Genomic DNA, 21,080 nt, shown 5'->3' on the forward strand with positions numbered 1-21,080 from the left:
TGGCCAAATCCTTGCTGTTGGACTTATCTAATGCATTGGAAGATGTTTAGTAGCACCCCTGGCCTTTACCCACTAGAAACTAATAGTGGGAGATTAATATTTGGATATCAAAATATCCAAATCAATAAAGTTATTGGTAAAAATGAAAAATGTGTATTTTATTTTATGGAAAAAAGGTAACAGACTTTCTTGGCCAACCCAGTATGTGTCTAGATTAGCTTAGCCTCCCTTGACAAGTCCCCCTCCCCCTCCCCGGTCTCCTGCCTGTCCTGGAGCCGAGGGACACCTCTGGCGCGGGCAGTCTCCTCAGACGAGGCGGTGACTGTAGGAGGTAGAAAGAGAGGCCAAGAATACTAACATCACACAATTGTGGTCTGGTTTGGGATTTCAATATTTTATTTTTTATTTTCTTAGAGAAGGGGAAAGGGAGTAAGAAAGAGAGGGTTAGGAATATCAATGACAGAGAGAAACACCACTTGGTTGCCTCTCACACGCCCCCTGGGGGACCAGACCCACAACCCAGGCCTGTGCCCTGACCAGGACTCCGCCCAACTAACCGACAGTGAGCCACATTGGCCAGGGCACCTTTGGGATTAAAAAAACCCAAAATATTATTTTATATTGGCCTCATTCAATCTTTGTAACATCCTCATGGGTAAAGACTGTTTTTCTTCCTATTTCACACATGAGGAAATGAGTTTAGATTCATTCAGGAAGTCGCCCAAAATAAGTGGCTGAGCTGGGATTTAAGCTCAGTTACCCGGGATTTTTGACCTGTGGAACCTGGAGCGTGGAACGGCATTGGAGAATCTTCTGAGAGGAGGACACCTCGAATCAGGTTTGAAGGATAAGGAAAAGTTTGGAAAGCATCCAAAGAACTAAGCACAAATGACAGGTGGTGTTTCCAAGGTGTTCTGAGCACCCTTGTGGCCAAGCCAGGGCACAGGATGGGTGGGTGGTTGGGTGGAGACAGGCTGAGACCAGCCCCTGCTTGGATTTGTGTGTCACTGGACTTTGTTCGGGGGGAATGGGAGTCACTGCGGGTTCTAAGTGGAGGAGAATCACTGTCACATTTGTGTAATGAAAAAGTGTCTGACATCGGCGATCACATACATCCAGGTGGAGAAGGGGGTGGGCTAGACTTGGGGCAGGGAGGCCAACATGGCAGAACAGCTTCCCCATGCAAATGTCAGCCCTAGAATTAGCAGTCCCCCCAAACACCTGTATGGTCTGTTCACGTGAAATGCTCTTTGGCAAGAGACACAGAGAAAGAGAGGCCCATAGGCAAAGGCAAAATAATCTGCATCAAAGGCCCAGGCACCGTCACCTGGCAGACCACTGGCTGGCAGATGGGGCAGCGTCAGGGGCTCCTCCTACTCCACAGCTCAGCCAGCTGCTCCCATCTTTACTGTCTTGAAACTAGCAGGAGGGGAAGGGTCAGTTTCTCATTGCTCTTTCCTCTAACACTGACAGTCAGAAGAGAACTTACTGCTCATTGTCTCAGTGGTCTCTAAGCCCAGACAGAAGAGAGAGAATGTAACCACTGTTGGCTCAAAGGCTCTGTCTTTCCGAGAGTCAAGTTTAAGAAATCCCAACAACTCTCTGGCCAGGTTCAGTTGACTTCTGCAAAGTTATCTTTTACTGAAGATATGTTTCGAGCCAAAGTACACTGAGTATCTGAATCCTGAACGTCATCCTTGCTTTGGCTTCTGCTTTTACCTAGGTCAAAACTCATAGGCAAGCTGAACTCCACCTCACCTCTGGTATCCCAATTTCTAAGTTAGATAACCACAATGTGAAGAAACATCATCAGCGTCCCATTGGATGCCACTGTGACAGTTCAGGTGAGAAGCGATAGCAGCCTAAGTCAAGGCAGTGGAAGTGTAGCTAGAGAAGATTTAAGCAGTAACCATGCAACCATGCTTATAATTACTGAGCACTCTCTATGTGCCAGGCTTTGTGTAGTGTGTATATAATCTCATTCAGTCTCTGCAGCAACTCAGTGAGGTAGGAGCTGTTTTTCTTTCTATTTCACACATGAGGAAACAGGCTTAGAGTCATTAAGAAATTTGCCCAAAGTAGGTGGCAGAGCTGGGATTTGAGCCCACGCACTCTGGCTTCAGCGCTTGCATTTTTAATCTCTCTGCCTTACTGTCTCACAGCAGTAGGGTTAGCTGATTTATTGAATATGAGCGTTGGGGAAGGGAAATCAAAAGAACTGGAGGAGTGTCCAGATTACACACATAGGCAGATAAAAGAAGACAGAGCACTCCCCAAGATGAGAACACAGGAAAAGGAATGGGTGTGGGGAGAAGAAGGAAGGTGATCTGGTTGTGAACATGTTGGTAAGTCACATCCAAGTAGGATGTCTGTTAAGTGGTTGGGCGTTTAAGAATTTGGAGCTTCAGAGAAAGCGGTTGAGGCTAAAGGAGGTTTGGAGCAATGCGTCTCCAGGCAGCAGAGGAGCGTGTGGGTGGCAGTGGGCGGGGCGGGGGTGGGGTGCTGAGAGCTGGAGAAGGAAATGAGCAGAGAAGACAACCAGGGATAGCATCTTAGGGTCCTACAACACTTAAGGGACCAGTGGAAGGCGAGCCCTTGAATGAGAGAGAGAAATCATTTGAGTGATGGTAGGAGAAGGAGGAGAGAGTGGGTCACGAAAACCAAAGGACGACCAAGTGTGGCGAAGGAGGGATGGCAGCAGTACCAGCGCAACAGAGAAACCATGTAAGGTAAGAACTGAAAGGTCCCACAGCATTTAACAATTAGGTCAATGTTCAACCAGCTGGTGGGAATGCAAAACATTACAGCCACTATGGAAGACAATACAGGTTGCCCCTGCTGTTTGCAAATAGAGCCTGCCTATGAATCCTTTCACAAGCTGAAATGGCATAAAGTGAAGAAGCACTGACCTTAGGACACATGTTGGTAATGGATGCACAAAATAAATGGAAATAAAGCACGGGTGCTCACAGATGCAGTTCAAAGCTGTGGCGGCTTGCAGCTGAGATGCAGAGTGGATTTCCTGGGGAAGGAGCTCGGCCGTGTCATGCTGGCTGCTCCAGGTGTGTGCTGCCTCTGTAATGGCTTGCTGAAGCCCACGCTGAACGCCTACCAACCTCTAGGGCTCCCCATCACAAGTGCAAGAGCAGTCCAACGTCTTTGGCCGGGTGGAAGTTTTTCCACAGCCTGACTGCACCGTCATCTGTGGTGGTCACTGTCTATGCATTCTGAGCTCCAGCTGCAAAGGTCTCTGTTCTGTTCCTGACACACACTTTCAGACCTTCCTGCATTTGCTCTTGCTGTGTCCTCTGCCCATGTCCTCCCCCACTTCTCTGCCTAACAAGATCCTACACGTCCTCCAACACCCGTCCAAGTGTTTTACCTTCTCTGTGAGAACTTTGCTGACTCCTTTCACCCCTGCCCTAGCACACCAGGCAAGATCTCCCTCCCCGTTTCCATAGTTCTTTGTGCCCATATCTTCAATAAATGCTTAATATACCCAAAAATCAACATCAACAGCACTTTTTAGTAGGAAAATTGGGGGCAGAAGGACGCTACATCAAAGCAGACTTAAGGAGTGGGTAGGAGTAGGGCTTTGAATACATGGAGGATGGACTACTCTTTAGGGATTGGTGTAATGATAATTATTATTATTTTTTTGTTTGTCTTTAGTATTTGTAATTTTAGTATTATTTTGTTTAGTATTTAGATTTTATCCAATGGGGGTTGAGGGTAACGAGAAGAAAGTTGCTGGGGTGGCGGTAGTGCTGTCCAGGGCTCTGGTGCTGACAGACCTGTGTCCCTGAGTAGGGACTGTTTCCTGTCTCAAGATCAGTGATTCTTCTGGCCCTAGGGGCTGTCATCCCCCATTTTGGGAGGAAGGGGGAGAGGATAATGATGACCCTCCCTCCCCAGTGGTTATCTCTTGGAGGTTCTGGAGTTACAGCCTGTCTCGCCTGTGGGGAGAGGAAAGAAGTTAGCTGACTGGGTTTGCACCTGCTCTATTTCTTATGGGGTCTACAGGCTTTTGAAGACCAATTAATGATTAGAAAAAGCAATCGATAATTAGTTTTTCTATCATCCACCTAATGGACATTAAAGGCTATTCCAGGGACCGTGCCAGCTACTGGGGATACCAGATAACCAAAGCCAGGTTTCTGCCCTCAAGGAGCTCAGCCCAACCAGGAAGATCAATCTTGAGCCCCTGCCAGCGATTACTCTGTGAAATCTGCTCCTGTCTTGGTCAGGTCGGGCTGCTATAGCACAGCACCACAGCCTGGGTGGCTTAACCAATAGGAATTTACTTCTCACAGTTCTGGAGGCTGGAAGGCCCAGGTCAGGCTCTAGCGGGGTTTGGTTTCTGATAAGACTACCTGGTTTGCAGATGGTCACTTCCTTGCTAAGGGCTCACATGGCTTTTCCTCTGAGCAGGTGGGGTGGGGCTGGATCTTGGAGAGAGACAGTACATGGAGATTTTGGGATGTCCCTTTTTATAAGGCCATTAATCCTATCAGACCAGGGTCCCATCTTATGACTTTGTTTTAAACGTTAATTAGCTTATAAAAGCCCTACCTGTTTCCAAATACAGTCAACAGTGAGGGTTAGGGTTTCAGCATATGGATTTGGAAGGGACAACGTTCAGCGCAGAGCAAGAACTTACAGAAAACTGTAGGAGCATAGATGAGGGCATGGTCATTCTGTCCCTGGAGAGATGCAGTGGCAGAAAGCTCAGCGAGGGCTCAGTCTAGATTTTGAGCAAGTGGGTCATTTGCTCTAGGACCTGAGTGCCTAGCCCCATTTTGGAGGCTCTGCTGATTTAATAGTACCAGCCAGCCACCAAGTAATTGTTGTCCCATGTAAAAATGGGAGGTCTATGGACATCACAAGCCTCCTGATATCACATCTTCATTCAGTGAATGATACTGTCTCATGCCTCTGATATTTTACATTTGTTAGCAGGTTTTCTTGATGGTGGGGTATCTCAGAGATTACCTGAATAGTATCCAGATGTCCCTCAGTTTCCACTGCAACAGCCTCTCTGTGTCTCCTGCAAAGGCGACTATTTTGGTTTCAGTCACTGTACTTGCAAATGCTCAAGGAGCAAGCGCACAGTTCCCTTGCAACGGTGGGATATGAAACGAGCCGGGGCTCCTCGAGAGGTGCACACCTGCCTCTGTCATTCCCGTCTTTTTTAAGCAGCACCTGTGGGTGCCAGGCTTTGTGAGCAGTCACTGCTGTGCTGTCATCATTGTTTATCAAGGTTGCTGCCCAAGGATATTCTCAGAAGGAGGAAATGTCCCAGAAGCTTTGAGAAAATAAGCCTCTTCTTGTGTACTTCTGTCGCATTCGGTTTACATTTCTCTTCTGCCATCTCATCTGGCCTTTGGCCCCTGACTGAGGCTTATCGGGGCCAGATGACAAGTTTCTTCAAAGCGAGGCGTGAGTCACATTCATTTCTGTTCCGACCCCATGTGCCCTGCAGTGGTGATCAGAGTGTCCCAGCAGTGGTCACTTTGGGATAAACTAGTACAAGTGTTGTGTACTGAAAATAAGCATATCGTTCCACTGGCTCTTTGTCTCCCCAGTGGAATTCCGCCTCTCTGCAGCTCACTGGCCCGAGTCCCTGGCTAGTCTCCTGCCCCTGGTATAAGCCAAATAATAGCCAGAGCAGGTCCCAGCCCATCACCCACAGGAGCTACTACCCTCAGTGAAATGGGGGCGAGGCTTTGGGCAGAGCGAGGGCTCAGAAGGTATGTGTTGACAGTTATTTTCCATCTCCGGGACCAACAACTCTGCCTTAGCAAATGCAGGCAAGGTGGTGATGTGGGCATAAGTTAGAACGAAAACCCTCTTACTTTCTATGATTGCTGCAGTTGGGAAGTCGGTTTTCTGTTGTTTCAACAAGTGGGCTGGAGGACATACCTGTAATATTTAGGGTCATTGACTGCACGTGATACAAATTAGGTCCCTTTTTTGCCCTTCCGCCTTTCTTCAGAGACTGTTCAGAGGAGAATCTTTGAAAAAACTGTGGGTTTACAAACGTCAGGGACGGGGCGCGGCTGCCCCCTCACCTCCCGGGCTGCGGCAGCCGCTGTGTGGAGCTCTCTGCCCAGACGTGCCTGGTATCTGGGGCTCTGCCGTTCTGGCAACTCGAGCCTTTTCCTGCTACCGTAAAGGCGGTTTGTTACTGATGTTAACCTTACCACCTCCTCCCTCACAACACGCACATTCATCTCTCCTTGCATTACTACTGAAAGAATGCAAATGTCGTTGGTCTGAGCATCATTCAAAAGCCTCCCACCCATCTGTGAATTCTTCCCAGACTCTTCTGTCAGGGCCATGTTACAGGTCCTCTGCCGGCAGGGGGGAGCTCTCCAACAAAACCTATAGACCCGAAATCTTTCAGAAGCTCTGACGAGAAGACTAGAACGAGCTGAATGGATGTCTTAATAGGCTTTTAGATGTGATCTGGCCAGTCTTGGCAGAGGAAAATCACGGGAAAAAGACAGCAAGCATTGTAACGTAAATCACTGCAGACCCACTGGGCGTGACAGCCTGGGAAGCTAGTGATTTCTCCAGGAAAGAATTGACTGCAGTTATCCAGCAACAGAACATGGTGTAGAATGGGGAGGACAGACCCCCGGATGTGAGTACGATCTCTCTTTAATACAGGGTTTGGAGCAGAAGGAGCAAAGCGAGTTATTGTAACCGATGGTGTCCCTGGGTGCCTGTGGATAGTCTCCGGGGAGGTCGTACGTAATGCCTGGCTGGGACTTTTGTTTGCAGGTTTCTTCTAGAAGATTTCACCTGAATGTAGTGGCTTCGGGATATTGGGAACAGAAGGCTTTGTTGTAAGTCCTCAACAAAACAGCAAAAGCAAACCTCATAGACCTTTTGCTATAAAAAGAAAGCCGATCGCATCACAGACCAAACAGCTGCGTGGCCTTCTGGTGTTTGTTATGGGGACAAAAGAGTCGGCAAATTGGAGAGCAGTGAAAATGGGGCTGAGAGAAAGCAGGGAAATCTTTATCGGAGGCTAAATCCCTTTCTAGATTCAGGATACTCATTGCATATTTATGATCGTGCATTTTTTTCATTTCTGCTTAAAGAACTGGCAGCACGTTTGCGTTTAAGGTTTCTCTCCAGAACACTGTGGAAATGAGCATCATGACAAAGAGGGATGTGATTGATAGAGTTGGGGCAGAAGAAATTCCTCACCGCCAGCAGTGAGAAGTGTCTTGAATGATAGCTGATTCACTTGGAAGAGGAGGCTCAGACTAAATGAGGGAACAGGGTTGCTACAGCCCCGGTACCCAACAGGTTGGCTGGGAAGTTTAACTCCTTGATTGTAGACTGATCGGCACTCCACACTTTCTCTCCCCTCCCCACTCATTGCTGGGGGTCCTTCACGCCCTCTTACCCCTCTCCCCCAGCCTGCCTCTCTGCCTGGCAGCTCTCAGACGACAAGCTGAGCAGCCCCTCACTCCAGAAGGATGAGAGTTATTGTTCTACTAGGGCAGTGGTCATGGGAGAGGTGGGGAGGAAGCAGAGCTGGGCCTGCACCCGCACCCCAGGCTGGGCACCCCAGGCTGGGTGTAGAGGAGGAAACAAAAGAAGCAGGAAAGAAGGCTCAGCCACTTTCATATGTCTTCCCACCCACCCTGTAAATGCCCCTGTAAGTGCAAGAGCTGGAGGCCCTAGCAATAGGGCCATTTACTGGATTTAATTTGAGGATGAAGTTCAGATACCCAAGTACACAGGGCTGATGCTAGCAAAAGACTAGGAACTGAAAACCTGGGATTCTGTTCCAGATTGTGCACGCAGTTGTTTTGTGCGACGGGTGGGGGTTGGGGGAGGGGGGCATGTATCCAAAATAGTGACCTGTCCTGGAGGCTACCTTCTGCCCCAGGTGACCCAGGTGAGCCTGGCTGAGAGTAAGCGGAGGAGGGGGTGGGGTGGGGTGGGGTGGGATGAGGAGTGGGGAGCATTTCATTATCCAGTAGCTGTCATTGAAAAGCAAAAATATGACATTCCTGCTTGGCCAACATTTTCTCAAAACTGTAGTATTTTTCTGTCTCAAAAAAATTATAATATGTGCTGGATTTGCAAATGGCTGTTTAACAAAGGTAATTATGTAAGCAAGGCTATCTCAGTAGCTTGCAACCATGGCAAAAAGTATAGCTGTGCTTTCGTCTCAGTGTCTGAGAGGCTGAATTTATTGCATGGGACGGGCAGCGGGGGGGTGTGGGGGCGGAGGGGCGTGGCTAGCGGTGCACCACAGGCCTGTTGATCTGGTGCATCTGTTGCTGGGGAGACCAGACAGCACTTCTGGTCTGGAGCTCGTGACCTTAGCTGACCGCATGCACAGAGGTTGCAGCAAGATCTCTCTCCTCTGGAGCAAAGCTATGCAGTGGAATGAGTAAGATATTAGCCATGATAATGATATTTGTGTGAACCAGACCATTGTCCTTGAGACATTCGTATGCCCATTGCAGGAAAGGCTTGGGCACGGGAGGGTGGTGGTTTAGGTTCAGCGCACAGAAATAATCGAATAGATGGACAAGAATATTGTTGTGGGAGGGAGATAATGTAAGAGGCCACAGCCGAGTTCTGTATTTTCCTGCCCTTTAGACCAGGAGTCCTTTTTCAGTATTGGAGCAAACAAAGCAGAAGCTCAGTGTCATCAGTTCGAAGGTACCACAGGTTCCCTAAATGAAGAGAGACAATGTGTCCTATGCTTACAGAAACAAACCACTTCCCCACAGCGAGGTAGTCTGGCAAATAGAAAGCCCGAACTACTGTCTTTCCCTTCAATCCTGGGAATTCCCAAAGTAGTTTCCAGCTTTGTTTTGAGCCTCAACTTAATTCTTTCATTGACTCATTCACTCACCGGAGACTTCTGACACATTCCCGGGATCTCTGACCCTGGCTAACGCAGGAGCTGGCGCTGCTGTGGCATGTGCCCTTCTCCGGGCGTCTTGTGCCTCTAATGAGCCTGCTGAGCAGAGCAGGATGGTTTGTGCGGCTTCCTTCTCTCTGTTCCTTTGTGAGGCTTTGGCTGCATTTTGGGTGTTTTTGGATGACAAGGTGAAATTTGATAATTCACAAGTTGGAGAGAGATAAGAATTCTCTTTGAAGTTACAACATTCACACCTGGCCAGTACATGCACATAATAAAACACCATCTCCAATCCCCGCCACAGTCCTGTTGTGGTGTTTGTGTTATGTCTGAGCCTTGAACCCAAGCCTCCCAGGGTGGTCGGTGAGCTGGTCTGCCTCAATGTCACGGTGCCTGGGAGGTACAGCGTGGCACAGCCTGGACTAGCCCAGTCACGTCTTCGCCAGTTCCTTAATCTTAGAGATTGGAAGGAGCTTTGGATTTGTCTGGAAGCAACTGAAAAAGATGCCTGTATGTTTTGGGCCTTCAGACTTAGAATGGGAGGTAGGGTCTGAGATGAAGAATGGTTGGTGTCCCTTTGGTACAGCATTTTCTTTTCCTTTTGCACATATTGCTCTTTTTAATAAGCATATTTTAAAGCTCAGAGAGGCCCTTACTTCCTTGCTGTTGATCAATCCTTAAGCATTCCTTCTTGTACCTAAAGAACCTTCACCTTTGAAGTCATTACCACTGGCTTTGGCTTGGTGCAGTGGTGGCCCAGGACTCCTGGGAGGAGTTGGTCTTTAACCTTCTATTCATTTGGCCATTTTGTGGAAAGAAGTGCTTGTTTACCACTGGTTAGTATGTCCAGACCTCTGCTCTGAGTGGCCTGTACGTGGTTTCAGTAGGCCATTTACTTCCTGCTTGTTAAGCTGGGAAGCCACCGCCTGTGCCCTCCCAGCGTGGTTGGCAGTGCGCGCTGTCAGTGTGTCTAGCGTCCCGGTTGTTCCCAAGGTGGCTTGTTCCAGCAGCAGTTGGACCTGCGAGACAGCCGGGCCTGTGCCCAGCTCTCCATCTGTTCCAGAACTCCGGAAACTGCACTGTTTGCAGGGAGGAAAGCATGGATGAAGAGAACGGCAGTACGTGCTGGGAGAAAATCCCAAGGAGAGCACCCCCTCCTCAGGGTCTCTCCATGGGCACCTGACCTGCCAGGGAAATTGGCACATTAGCCACCATGGACCCATGGGACGCAGCCCAGAAAGCCCTCTGTAGTAATCACCGACCGTACAGTTACTTGCCCAAGGCAGCTCTGGAAACCAGGTGATGTCAAGGAGATTCGTCAGGCCTCTGCTGACCCTCAGAGAAATGCAGAGCAGACCTCGAAGTTCTAGAGAATCCCGAGTCCCCTGCGGGGGTAGAAAGGAGGGAGGCTCGCACATCAGCTGCCATCCAGTTGTAAGTTCAGGGGCTTTACTGAGCAGAGCGTCCTTCCTGCTGTCCTGTCTCCCCCGTTCCCCTCGCCTGCCGTGAGCCTTCAGCACAATGCCCTAAAGTCAGAGAGAAGACCCTGTGTGCCGAGGGCCACTGATGGCAGCTTTGTTTTATAACCCCTAGGTCCCGAAGATGGCCTAGTGACAAGGGTACCTTCCAATGATCGGGAGCATCTGTCTCCGTGGGTGCCGGCCCGGCCAGTGGTGTCGTGTGGAGCTGAAGGGACGTGCCTACCTCTATCTGGAAACCTCATTCTCTCCTAATTCATGAGCCAGCAGGATGCGGTCGCTGCGCTTTCAGAACGCCTTCTCATAGCCGCGTACAAAGGCCAAGCGGAGAATGTGGTTCAGCTCATCAACAAGGGCGCCAAGGTAGCAGTTACCAAGGTAACAAGAGGGGCATTCCTGGGGGGAAAGCCTGCCTTTTAGTCCACAAAACTGTCCTGTTGGGCTCACAGCTTTTAAATAATTGGGTTTTTTTCCCCCAGTAATGGACATTTAGAGAGAAGGAAGGAGGATTAAAAATGCTTTCATTGCAATCTTTCAAATGGAGTAACTTGTATTTAGCATTTGACAGTTTTTAAAGTCACAGTGTGGCTTTTTCTCACTTCTTCAGCCAAATGGACAGGGGAGCTCTGTGGAGAAGTGGGGAGACAAAAGCTTATTGGGCAGAGCATTTGTTTGATAGTCCCGTTAGGCAGGCCTCCTGGGGTGGTGGGGCGGCTGTGGGCAGGGCTCCTCTCTGCTGTGCAGAACCGTGTTTTCCCCATCTGCCCAGTGATGGACATGCACTGGGTGTCCACCACAGCCTCTTGCGTCTCTGATTTCATATGGGTCAGTGAAAATGTGTGGCAAGTGTTGGGGGACGTTGCTTACCCCTCACCAACAGGTAAACCGCAGTAGACAAGGGAACAGAATGGGCTCAAGTGCAGTTTTGTTGCAGAGCCGAGCAAAGGCAGACTCTGCACAGTTAAGTGGCAAGTTTAAACACACAGGCAAAATAACACTGATGGCGAACACTTAGCACTTAGTATGGCTCTAAGCACTTTCCAGTCCTGCAGACGGGGTTCTCTTTCCATCTCCACTTTAGAGATGAGCAAACTGAGGCGCAGAGGGCTGTTTTAAGTAACTTGCACAAGGTCCCTCGGCTGCTGAGGTCACATTTTTGGTTAGTCATATGTAGTCTCTGTATTTCATACTTCCAGTGTGTGCCTTTCCCAGCACCTCCAAGCAGTCGTAACGCAATGCGGACACTATCTGCCAGGAGAGAGTCTCAGATCCCACAGGTCAGGGGCCCAGTCCTACAAGACGGCCCCTCCTCGTATGCCAGTCGCAATCCACATTGTTACCTGTGCTGCTGACCAACTGACGATAAAGGTTCCTGTGACCTGCTCCTTGGGTTGGATTAATTTGCTAGAGCAGCTCACAGAGGTCAGAAGAATGTTTTACTTAGCAGATTACTGATTTATTATAAAAGGATTTATCTCGGGAATAGCAAGATGAAAGAGATGCATAGGGCAAAGTATGGGAAAGGGCACAGAGCTTCCCTGACCTTTGACTCCCAGCACCTCCATGGGTTCACCAACCCAGACATTCTCTGAACCCTGTCCTTTGAGTTTTTTACAGAGGCACAATTTACTAAATCATTGGCCATTGGTGAATGGTTCAACCCCCAGCCTCTCTCCCCTCCCAGGAACTGAAAGTGTCAATCTGCTAATTATGGTTGGTTCCCCTGGCAACCAGGACGCATCCTTAGGGGCTTTCCAAAAGTTACCTCATTGTCATAAATGCAGGGGTGGCTGAAAGGGGTTTGTTGTGAATGACACACTCCTTTCACCTTTCTTTTTTTTTCTCTAGAGCTGTTTCAAGAACTGATGACAACAGACCAACTATTATAATAAAAGATGTTCCCATTGCTCTTATCACTTAGGAAAGTCCGAGGGCTTGGGGAGCTGTAAGCCAGGAATGGAGACTAAGAGCAAATACATGTTTATTCCTATAAATTACAGCATCACAATGCTGGCCCATAGAGAGATGGAAAATCCTGAGGTCACCCAGTAGCCTTTGAGGCTACTCAAAGGTCACCCATTGGCCTACAGCACTTTCTACAGATATGCAGGCTGGGTTGCTAGGTGTGTGGAACGGACAGTGAAGGGAACCCTAACTCAGCCCCGAGGGTGGTCTTCCCACAGTGCTTCAGGGCCCCAGTCGCCACAAGTGGGAGGAGGGCAGGACTCTCTAGTGAGGGCACAGGCGCACACATTTTAACTCTGCAGCATTTGCTAATGGTACAAGTTGCTTAACTTCTTCGACCCTCAGTTTCCTTATCTGTAAAAGGGGGCTAGTAATACCAACCTTTCAGGGTTGTTATACTAATAACAACATTCAAGCACATAGCTCATAGTCTGCAAGTTCTCTTTTTTAAACAGACTTTGTCATTTGCTTTTTTAAAAAGAACTTTATTGAGGTATAACTTAAGTAGCCAAAACCCTCACCCATTCTAAGGGTACAATGTAGTGACTTCTGATGTATTGACAGAGTTGTGCAACTGTCACAATGTTCTAACTTCAGAACATTTCTATCTGTGAGCAAGCCCAGTGAGAAATTTCCTGTTATCTAGCTGTCATTTCCCATTCCTACTCCCAGCTCCTGGCAACCGCTAGTCTAGTTTCTGTCCGTACAGATTTCCCTTTGCTGGACGTTGCATGTAAACAGAATCACACATTCTGTGTCGTCTTTGTGTCTGACTCTTTTCACCCAGCCTAGCGCTGTTTTCCAGGGTTGCCTACACCGTGGCGTGCGTCAGTGCTTTCTTCTCTTTTATTATAGAACAGGACCCCACTGTGCTAGGCACGGCTCATCTTGTTTATCCAGTCAGCAGCTGGTGGATGTTTGGGGTTGTTTGTAGTTTGGAACTATTGTGAGTAATACCGCTATGAACATTTATGTACATTTTGGTGTGGGCATGTTTTAATTTCTCTGGACGGATACCTAAGAGTAGAATTGCTGGGCCCCACGGTAAGTCTGTGTTGAACATTAAGGAGCTGCCAGGCTGTATTCCAGAGTGGTTGCACAGTTTCACTTTCCCGTCAGCGGCGTGTGAGCTTGTCAGTTTCTCTAGATCTTCACCATTGCTGGTTATTGTCTTTTTTAAACATGTTGTGCTTTTTACTAGTTATTATTATTATTTTTAGTCCTTACACAGGATATGTTTTTTTATTGATTTGAGAAAGAGAAACATTGATCCGTTGCCTCTTATATACACCCCAACCCCAACCAGGGATCAAACCCACAACCTGGGTACGAGCCCTGACTGGGAATCAAACCTGCAAACTTTTGGTGTATGGGATGATGTTCCTACCAATTGGGCCACCTGGCCTGGCACAAAAAATATTTTTAATAGAAGTAATGCATGCACATAGGAGCTTTAAAAGTGTAAGTACAAATACTGCTGGAAGAGCCTGGGGTCTCGCCCAGGGCAAGGGGAGCTGTCTTTTCAGCCTCTTTGGTCCAAGTGCCACAGAGGGGGCATGACTCAACAAAAAGCAACTCCAGAGCCCGAGTCTGTGTGGAAAGCAGCCTCCAGGTCCACCTGTGCCTGCTGATCTGTGGATTTCTGTACCTGCAAAATGTGGGACCAAGTCCAAAGAAGGAGAAAGGAAATAATAAGAACAAATGCAGAAATGAGTGAAATAGCAAATAGATAAAACACACAGAAAATCAATGAAACTAAAAGTGGGTTCTATGGAAAAAATGACAAGACAGACAAATCTGTATCCAGACTGATCTGGAGACCAAGGGCTTTCTGACAACTGCCTGGGGACCTCTTTCCTCTCATCCTAGGGACTCCCTGGCCACTTTTGTGTGTGTAGTTTTTCTGTTTGCTGGACCCCATTGTCTTTCTTGGTTTACTCCCTTGTGTTGATGTGGCACACCCTCTAGCACAGTGCTGTCCAACAGAACTTTCTGGAACGGCAAATTGTTCTTTGTGCTGTCTAACTGGGCAGCAATGCATGACTGTCAAATACTTGAAATGTGACTAGTGTGACTGAGAAACTGAATTTTAAATTTAACTTTAATTAATGAAAATTTAAATGCCATGCGTGGCTGTTGGCTACCACATTGAGCAGTTCTGACGCCTTCCTGAGAATGAGTGTATGGGAGAGAGCAATCAGCTTTAGACATAATCTATTGTCCCCTTCCTCCCCCACGTTCCCCGCTCTAGTTGTATCACAGGGTTTTAGCAGATCCATAATTAGTGTGATTATGTAAATGATGTTCATCGGTGAGCCAGTAATTGTACCACAATTACATTTCCTTTCTTTTATATCTTGCCGCCTTCCCTAGAGTCGATCACTTTTGTGGGAACCCATGTCACCCCCATGGGTGGTGCACGGTCTCTGAGCTTTCTAAGAAAAGGAACACAGGAGATAAATGTTTTGAGAACCTGCATGTCTGAAAAAATGTCTTTATTCTACCCACTCACTTAATTGACAATTTGGTGCAAAATTTAAGCTGAGAATTATTTTGCCTCAGAACTTCGAAGGCGACGTTTTACTGTCTCTGAGTGGTGCCATTGGGAAAGCCTGCCCGCTCAGACCCAGCGCAGGAGCCCCCACCCGCAGGGAGTCCGTCCACAGCACAGTGCCTTGCGTGGAACTCGCTGTCCTCTCACCTGCTGAAACACTGGCTGAGTACTAGCTCCGTGTCTCTCAGACCTGCGTGCTCCGAACCCCGCAGCAGACCACCACTCTCACCTGGGTCAGGGTTTCTCTCTTATTCTGCTTGATGTTTGACGCAGAAGAAAAGCACTGGGATTTGGGATCCAAAGACCTAGGTACAAGCGCCTGCTCTATGGCTTGTTAACTGCTTGTTGACACAGGCCAGGGTTTTCAGCTTCCGCGCTCCTGGACTTTTGGGCCAGGTAATTCTTTGTTGTGGGCTATTGTCCTATGCACTGTAGGTTGTTTGGCAGCATCTCTGGTCTCTACCCATTAGATGCCAGCAGTATACTTCCTCCTCCCTATTTGTGACAGCCAAACAATGTCTCCAGATGTTGTCAAATGTCCCCTGCCTCTGGGGAGGGGGCACAGTATCACCCCTAGCTGAGAACCACTGATGGAAGCAAACTGCTTCACTTCTTGGGTCTCAGTTTCCTCACACAACTTAGAGGATTTCTACAAGGACTAAGTGTGATAACACATGTTGTTGCAGTTATAAAATCTACATAGACATAAAATATCGGGGATGGGGTTTTTTTTTTACAGCCCCCACCCCTCCCCGGCCCCGAGTGCCTGGCACAGTACTCCCGTAAGCACCAATCCACTGCCACACCAGTCAGGGCACACTTTTCATGTTGAGATCAGTTATCTTCACGTGTCTCGAACAACATGTTTCCAGCTGGAACAGGTAATCTGATCAGGACACTGGGTATCCTGAGAAGTCAGACATATTCTTGTAGTAAACTGCCTGGCTCTTAGACACGGAAACTCAGGATCTCCCGGTAATTTGTCATCTGATCCCCTCACTTCCCTGCCTCTGCTCTCAACAAAGTCACCCATTATTTCACGTACCTAGCAAGTACTAACAGAGCACCTGCTTTGCACCAGTAAATGATACAAGGAAGAAAGGCTTGGCCCTCACGGAGCTTGTGTCCTGTTGGAGAAAGCAACTATAGTTTGCCTTGCCTGCCCTCCCTCCCTGAAGTTCCCCTTGGCTGCTTGATGCTCCAGCTCCTGGTTTGCTTCTCCATAGCCTCCTTCTCCGTCTCCTTTTGCACTTCCTGCCTGTAAACCCGACTTTCCTCAAGGGTCTCAGCCTTCATCTTATCTCGCTCTGCATGCGCCCTCCCACTAGTCACCATGCCGCCCTCTCCAGCTTGGCTCTATCTCCTGATCCTCAGGTGGAGCTGCTACATGGGCATCTTCACATGAATGATCACAGGTACTTGAAATCTAAATGCCCAAGACAACCTAATGTGCCCCTTCCGTTCTCATCCCGTGGTCTCTATTAATGAATAGCGCCCCCTTTGCACCGTCCCTCAAGCAGAAACCCTCCCTTCTTTTGGCCCCTTCACGACCCTGTACCTACACAGCTGCGCAGTGACCTGGAGTGGCTCATTCGCCTCCTCATCTCTCTCCTCTGTGCCTTTCTAGGTGCCCCCCTGGGCACTTCTTAAGTGTCCATATTTAATAGTAAAATAGACAAATGGGACTTTTCTTTGCAAGAAATTTTTGCTTTTATAAGAACCAAGCTTTGATTTTATAGGAATATGTTCTCTTCGTAGTCACCTCATGTTTTAGTTACATATCCTCACCTACAGCCTGATATTGTTGCCCCAATACCAGTGGGTGTTGTGTAGTCTGGATAAACCCTCTGCCTGGCTCCTGGTGCCACGCGTTGAGCCTGTAGCTAGAGTTCGGAGCCTCTAGGAATCCACCGGTAGAGCATCTATATCCAGGAAGCTGGTCTTTGGGATGTTTCACCACAGCTTTCCTTTTTCTCCCAAAGTAACCAGACAAAGTTTATTTGATGCAGCTTCAGTTAAGGAGAAAAATGCAGGTTCATTCATAAAATTCACGTTTATCAAATCTCCAGTGATACGTACCACTCCCCCTGAGTAATGATATGGGGAATTTCAGTGATTAAGAACTGCAGCCCAGGGCCTCAGGAAGCTTGTTCACGGAGAGTGAGCCGCCCAGAGTGCACCGCAGAGTGGGCAGGTGGACACTCAGGAGGGGCCAACACAGGGGCATGTCACAAAGGTAGGGATGGAAGGGAGGGAGGCAAAAAAAAGAATTGAAGACCACATACAAACTTACACAGTATCATGTATATCTAATTTATGTAAATCTATACATTTGCATATATGTTTATGTAGAAGGAAATTGGAGAGAGCATTAAGACTTATATATTGACCAGTTATAGCCATTGATATATGAACAAAACAAGTAGCAAGTGATGGGTATAGTATGATATACTTTGGGTAAGAAACAATCCACTTCTCTGTGCAAACATGTGCTTGTGTTTGTGTGAGCAAGGAGAACCGCGCACAAAATATGAGGCTGTTCAACATTGGTTACCTGGTGGAAAAGATGATTAGCTTTGCTTTCATACAATTTCCCATAGTATTGGTCCACGTATTAAAATAAGCACATAGCCCTGGCTGGTGTGGTTCAGTGGATTGAGTGCCAGCCTGCAGACCAAAGGGTTGCCGGTTTGATTCCCAATCAGGGCACATGCCTGGATTGCGGGCCAGGTCCCAGTACGGGTGCACATGAGAGGCAACCACACATTGATGTTTCTCTTCCTCTCTTTCTCCCTCCCTCCCCCTCTGTCTAAAAATAAATAAATCTTTAAAAAAAATAAGTGTATGTTACTTTAGTAACTTGTCAGACCTAAAATGGAGTTTGAATGTGTGTGTGGAGTGCCTGTGCCAGCACTGGGCCGGTGCTCTGCACATGCTATGTTTGTGAAAGTCTCATAGCGGCCCTGAGAAGTCTGTGTCCTGGTATCTGCAGTGCCAGTAAGGAAAGGGGGTGCTGAGCAGCAGTAAGGGAACTGAGGCCAGTTAAGTGGCACCTGGTAGACTTGCAAGGAAGCCAGCTGTGTGTGGCTCTGAGGCCGCACACTGAGGGCAGCACCTAAACTGTCCCTGCTCCTTTCAGCACAGCCCCCAGCCTCCGCTTCCTGGCTCTTCCTCCCCCTCAGTGCACATGGAGAAAGGGCTGTCCTGTATGCGGGACTACCCCTTCCCCACCACATGCACACCATTCCCAGAGTTTGTGGCAACGTCAGAAATTCCTGACCAAGGCAATGAAGTGCAAAGGGTATGAACATGGACACAGAAGCCATACTGCCTTGGGTTCAAATGCCAGCACATTTACTAGCTCTGTGATCTTGGGAAAGTTGCTTAATCTCTCTGTGCCTCATATCTTCATCTAGAAAATGAGGATTAAATGATAGCTACTTTGTTGGGCAGTTTAAGCATTAACTGAATCACTATAAACAAAATACTTAGAACACTGCCTAGCACATAGTAAGTGTCAGATGCTGTTGTCATTATGAGAAGTCCTGATGGAGCAGTAGCAGCCACCTTGTGGTCTGAGAATTGTGACCCAAAGGGCAGGCAGGGGTCCGAGTGGAAGACACAGCCCATTCAGCATCCTCATCTGAAAAGTGAGGGTAACCCTGGCCTTATGGGGTCGCTATGAAGATTAAATGAGATGACATGGTGTTCAGCACCATGTCCAGCAGTTAATAAATGAGCAGTATCTCTTTCTTGGTAGAAGCTGAGAAGCTGATTGTAAAATCTATGTGAAAATGCAAAGGATCTAGAATTGCCAAAGCAATTTTGAAGAGCAAGGTTGGAAGACCTTTGCTACTTACTTGATGTCCAGAATTACCATAAAACTATAGTAATCAGACAGGGTGTGGTATAGCTGTGAAGATGGACAAACAGATCAATAGATCAGGATGGGAAGTCCTCAGATAGACCTACACATATGTGGTCAACTCATTTTTGAAAGAGGTGCCAAAGCAATTTAATGGGGAAAGAATAGTGTTTTCCACAAATGGTGCTGGAACAATTGGACATGTGCGTGCAAAAACATGATGTGTTGTACCACATAAGCATGTTATCTCAAAGATGGATCATAGACCTAAATGTAAACTATAAAATTTCTAGAAGAGGATAAAATCTTTGTGATCTTGTATAATGTTAAATGTTATGTTTCCACTTGGCTAAGCCATGATGCCTAGGTATTTGCTCAAACATTATTTTAGATGTTTCTTTGAAACTATTCCTCATATGAGATTAATATTTGAGTCAGTAGGCTTTGAGTTAGGCAGACTGTCCTCCATTGTGTGGTGGGCCTCATCCAATCAGGTGAAGGCCTTAAGAGAAAAATACTGACGAGCAAATCCTGTCTCCAGACTGCCTGCAGGCTCTAGCTGAAGCATCGGCTCTTCTCTGGGTCTCCGGCCTCTGGGCCTATGCTGCAAGGTTTGGACTTGCCAAGCACGAGCCATTTCCTTAAAGCAAATCTCACCCAACCCAAACAGATGAATTGATAAACACACTGGAGAATGCTGCTCCGCTGTGGAAAGGAATGAGCGACTGACTGACAGAGGGAATGGCGTGAATGAGTCTCAAAGCCTTATGCACTTGAGGCAGGCGCAACAGGCCACACGCATCGTGGCGCCGTTTATATGGCATTCTAGGACAGTCAGAAATATAGGGGCCGGGAATAGAGAAGTGGTTGCTAGGGGCGGGGACGTTACAAAGGGACTGACTAACAAAAAAGCAGGAGGGAGTTTTGGGGGGAGAGGAAAATCTTCTCTGTTTTGCTTCTGGTGGTAGTTTTACATAACCAAACATTTATTCAAACACATCAAACTGCATACTTTAAAGGGGGAAATTTTATTAGATATGAATTGCACCTTGGTTTTTTTAATGCTCACCCAAGGATATTGTTATAGGTTTTAGAGAGAGAAGAGCAAAAGGGAGGGGGGATGAGAGAGAGAGAGAATCATTGGTGTGAGAAAGGAACATCAGTCAGTTGCCTCCCGTACGTGCCCTGACCAGGGATTGAACCCACAACCTTAGGTGTTTGGGACAATGTTCCAACCAGCTGACCCAGCTGGCCAGGGTGCACTTTGACTTTTCTTTTCTTTTTTTAAGATTTTATTTATTTATTTTTAGAGAGGGAAGGGAGGGGGAGAGAGAGAGGGAGAGAGAGAAAGAGAGAGAGAGAGACATCAATGTGCGGTTGCTGGGGGCTGTGGCCTGCATCCTAGGCATGTGCCCTGACTGGGAATCGAACCTGTGACACTTACTTTTCTTTTTTTAAATAGCTGTTCTAAATATAATTGTTACAGAGAAGGAAATACACGTAGGAGTTTCTGTAACTTTGTTTTTGTCATTTATAGGCTGTGGCTCCTGTGGAGCTTCTACAGTCTCTCCCCACACTAGTGAATGACTGTGCTCCAGTAAATGTAAACTTGAAACCTTTAAACAGAGAGATGTGCAAAGCGTCTGTAGTAACGTTAACAATCCCAAACATGACGTGTATGTTTACGACAATGAGGAGTGTGGGGTGGTAGATGTTTTCTGTCAGTCCCTCCTGAGGGAAGGCTGAAGGTAGACACCTTACCTGCGTTCAGGCTCTCAGAGACGTGTGGCAGGACCAGGGTCTGCGTGCACAGCAGCATCCCTCCTGCTGCTTCAGCTGGGCTTCTTGCTCCTAACCCTGTTTCCTGTTTGGGCGACACCCTGCTTTCCAGGGCAGGGGAGAGCAGTGGAAGCAAGGATCTTGCTGCTCGTTTGTTTTCGAGTCTGTGGGTGTGTGTTTCATGTTAGGACACACTGCAGCAGTGTGGTTGTGAACTCGTGTGTGCCAGCCTGTTGGTGTGTAGCCCTGTCCTGAAAGCTGCCGTCCCCACGAGGTGGGCTGTGGAGAAGTAGACGCTTGTCAGGTTGTCGTTCAGGTGAAAGTGTTCACTCGAGAGCTGGTGTTGTATGTAGCTTGCTTCTTCCAAAAGACTCTGTGTACTTGTTTTGAAAGATACGAAAAGTAAAAAATGTTGAACAGGTAATACATTCACATGTTCTGATACAGAAGGTATAGGAGGTCGGTAAGTCTTGCTCCCACACTCTGTCCCAACCGCTTGATGTCTCTCTCCTTGAAGGCAGTCTGTCTTACCTGTTTCTT

At 47.7% G+C, this 21,080-nt stretch overlaps 1 protein-coding gene across 2 annotated transcripts in view; it reads left to right on the plus strand.

Annotated features, from left to right (window-relative positions):
- Positions 1-21,080, plus strand: part of ANKRD6 (ankyrin repeat domain 6) — a 181,750-nt gene that overhangs the window by 108,015 nt on the left and 52,655 nt on the right. For both annotated transcript variants that reach the window (XM_045844083.1, XM_045844084.1), the window contains exon 2: positions 10,493-10,755. In XM_045844083.1, the coding sequence (XP_045700039.1) occupies positions 10,636-10,755 (120 nt within the window). In that variant the 5' untranslated portion in view covers positions 10,493-10,635. The remainder of the gene's footprint in view (positions 1-10,492; positions 10,756-21,080) is intronic.

This window comes from Phyllostomus hastatus, unplaced genomic scaffold (assembly GCF_019186645.2).
Source record: "Phyllostomus hastatus isolate PE091 unplaced genomic scaffold, TTU_PhHast_1.1 phas_contig_40, whole genome shotgun sequence".
In the NCBI taxonomy this organism is placed as follows: Eukaryota; Metazoa; Chordata; class Mammalia; order Chiroptera; family Phyllostomidae; genus Phyllostomus; species Phyllostomus hastatus.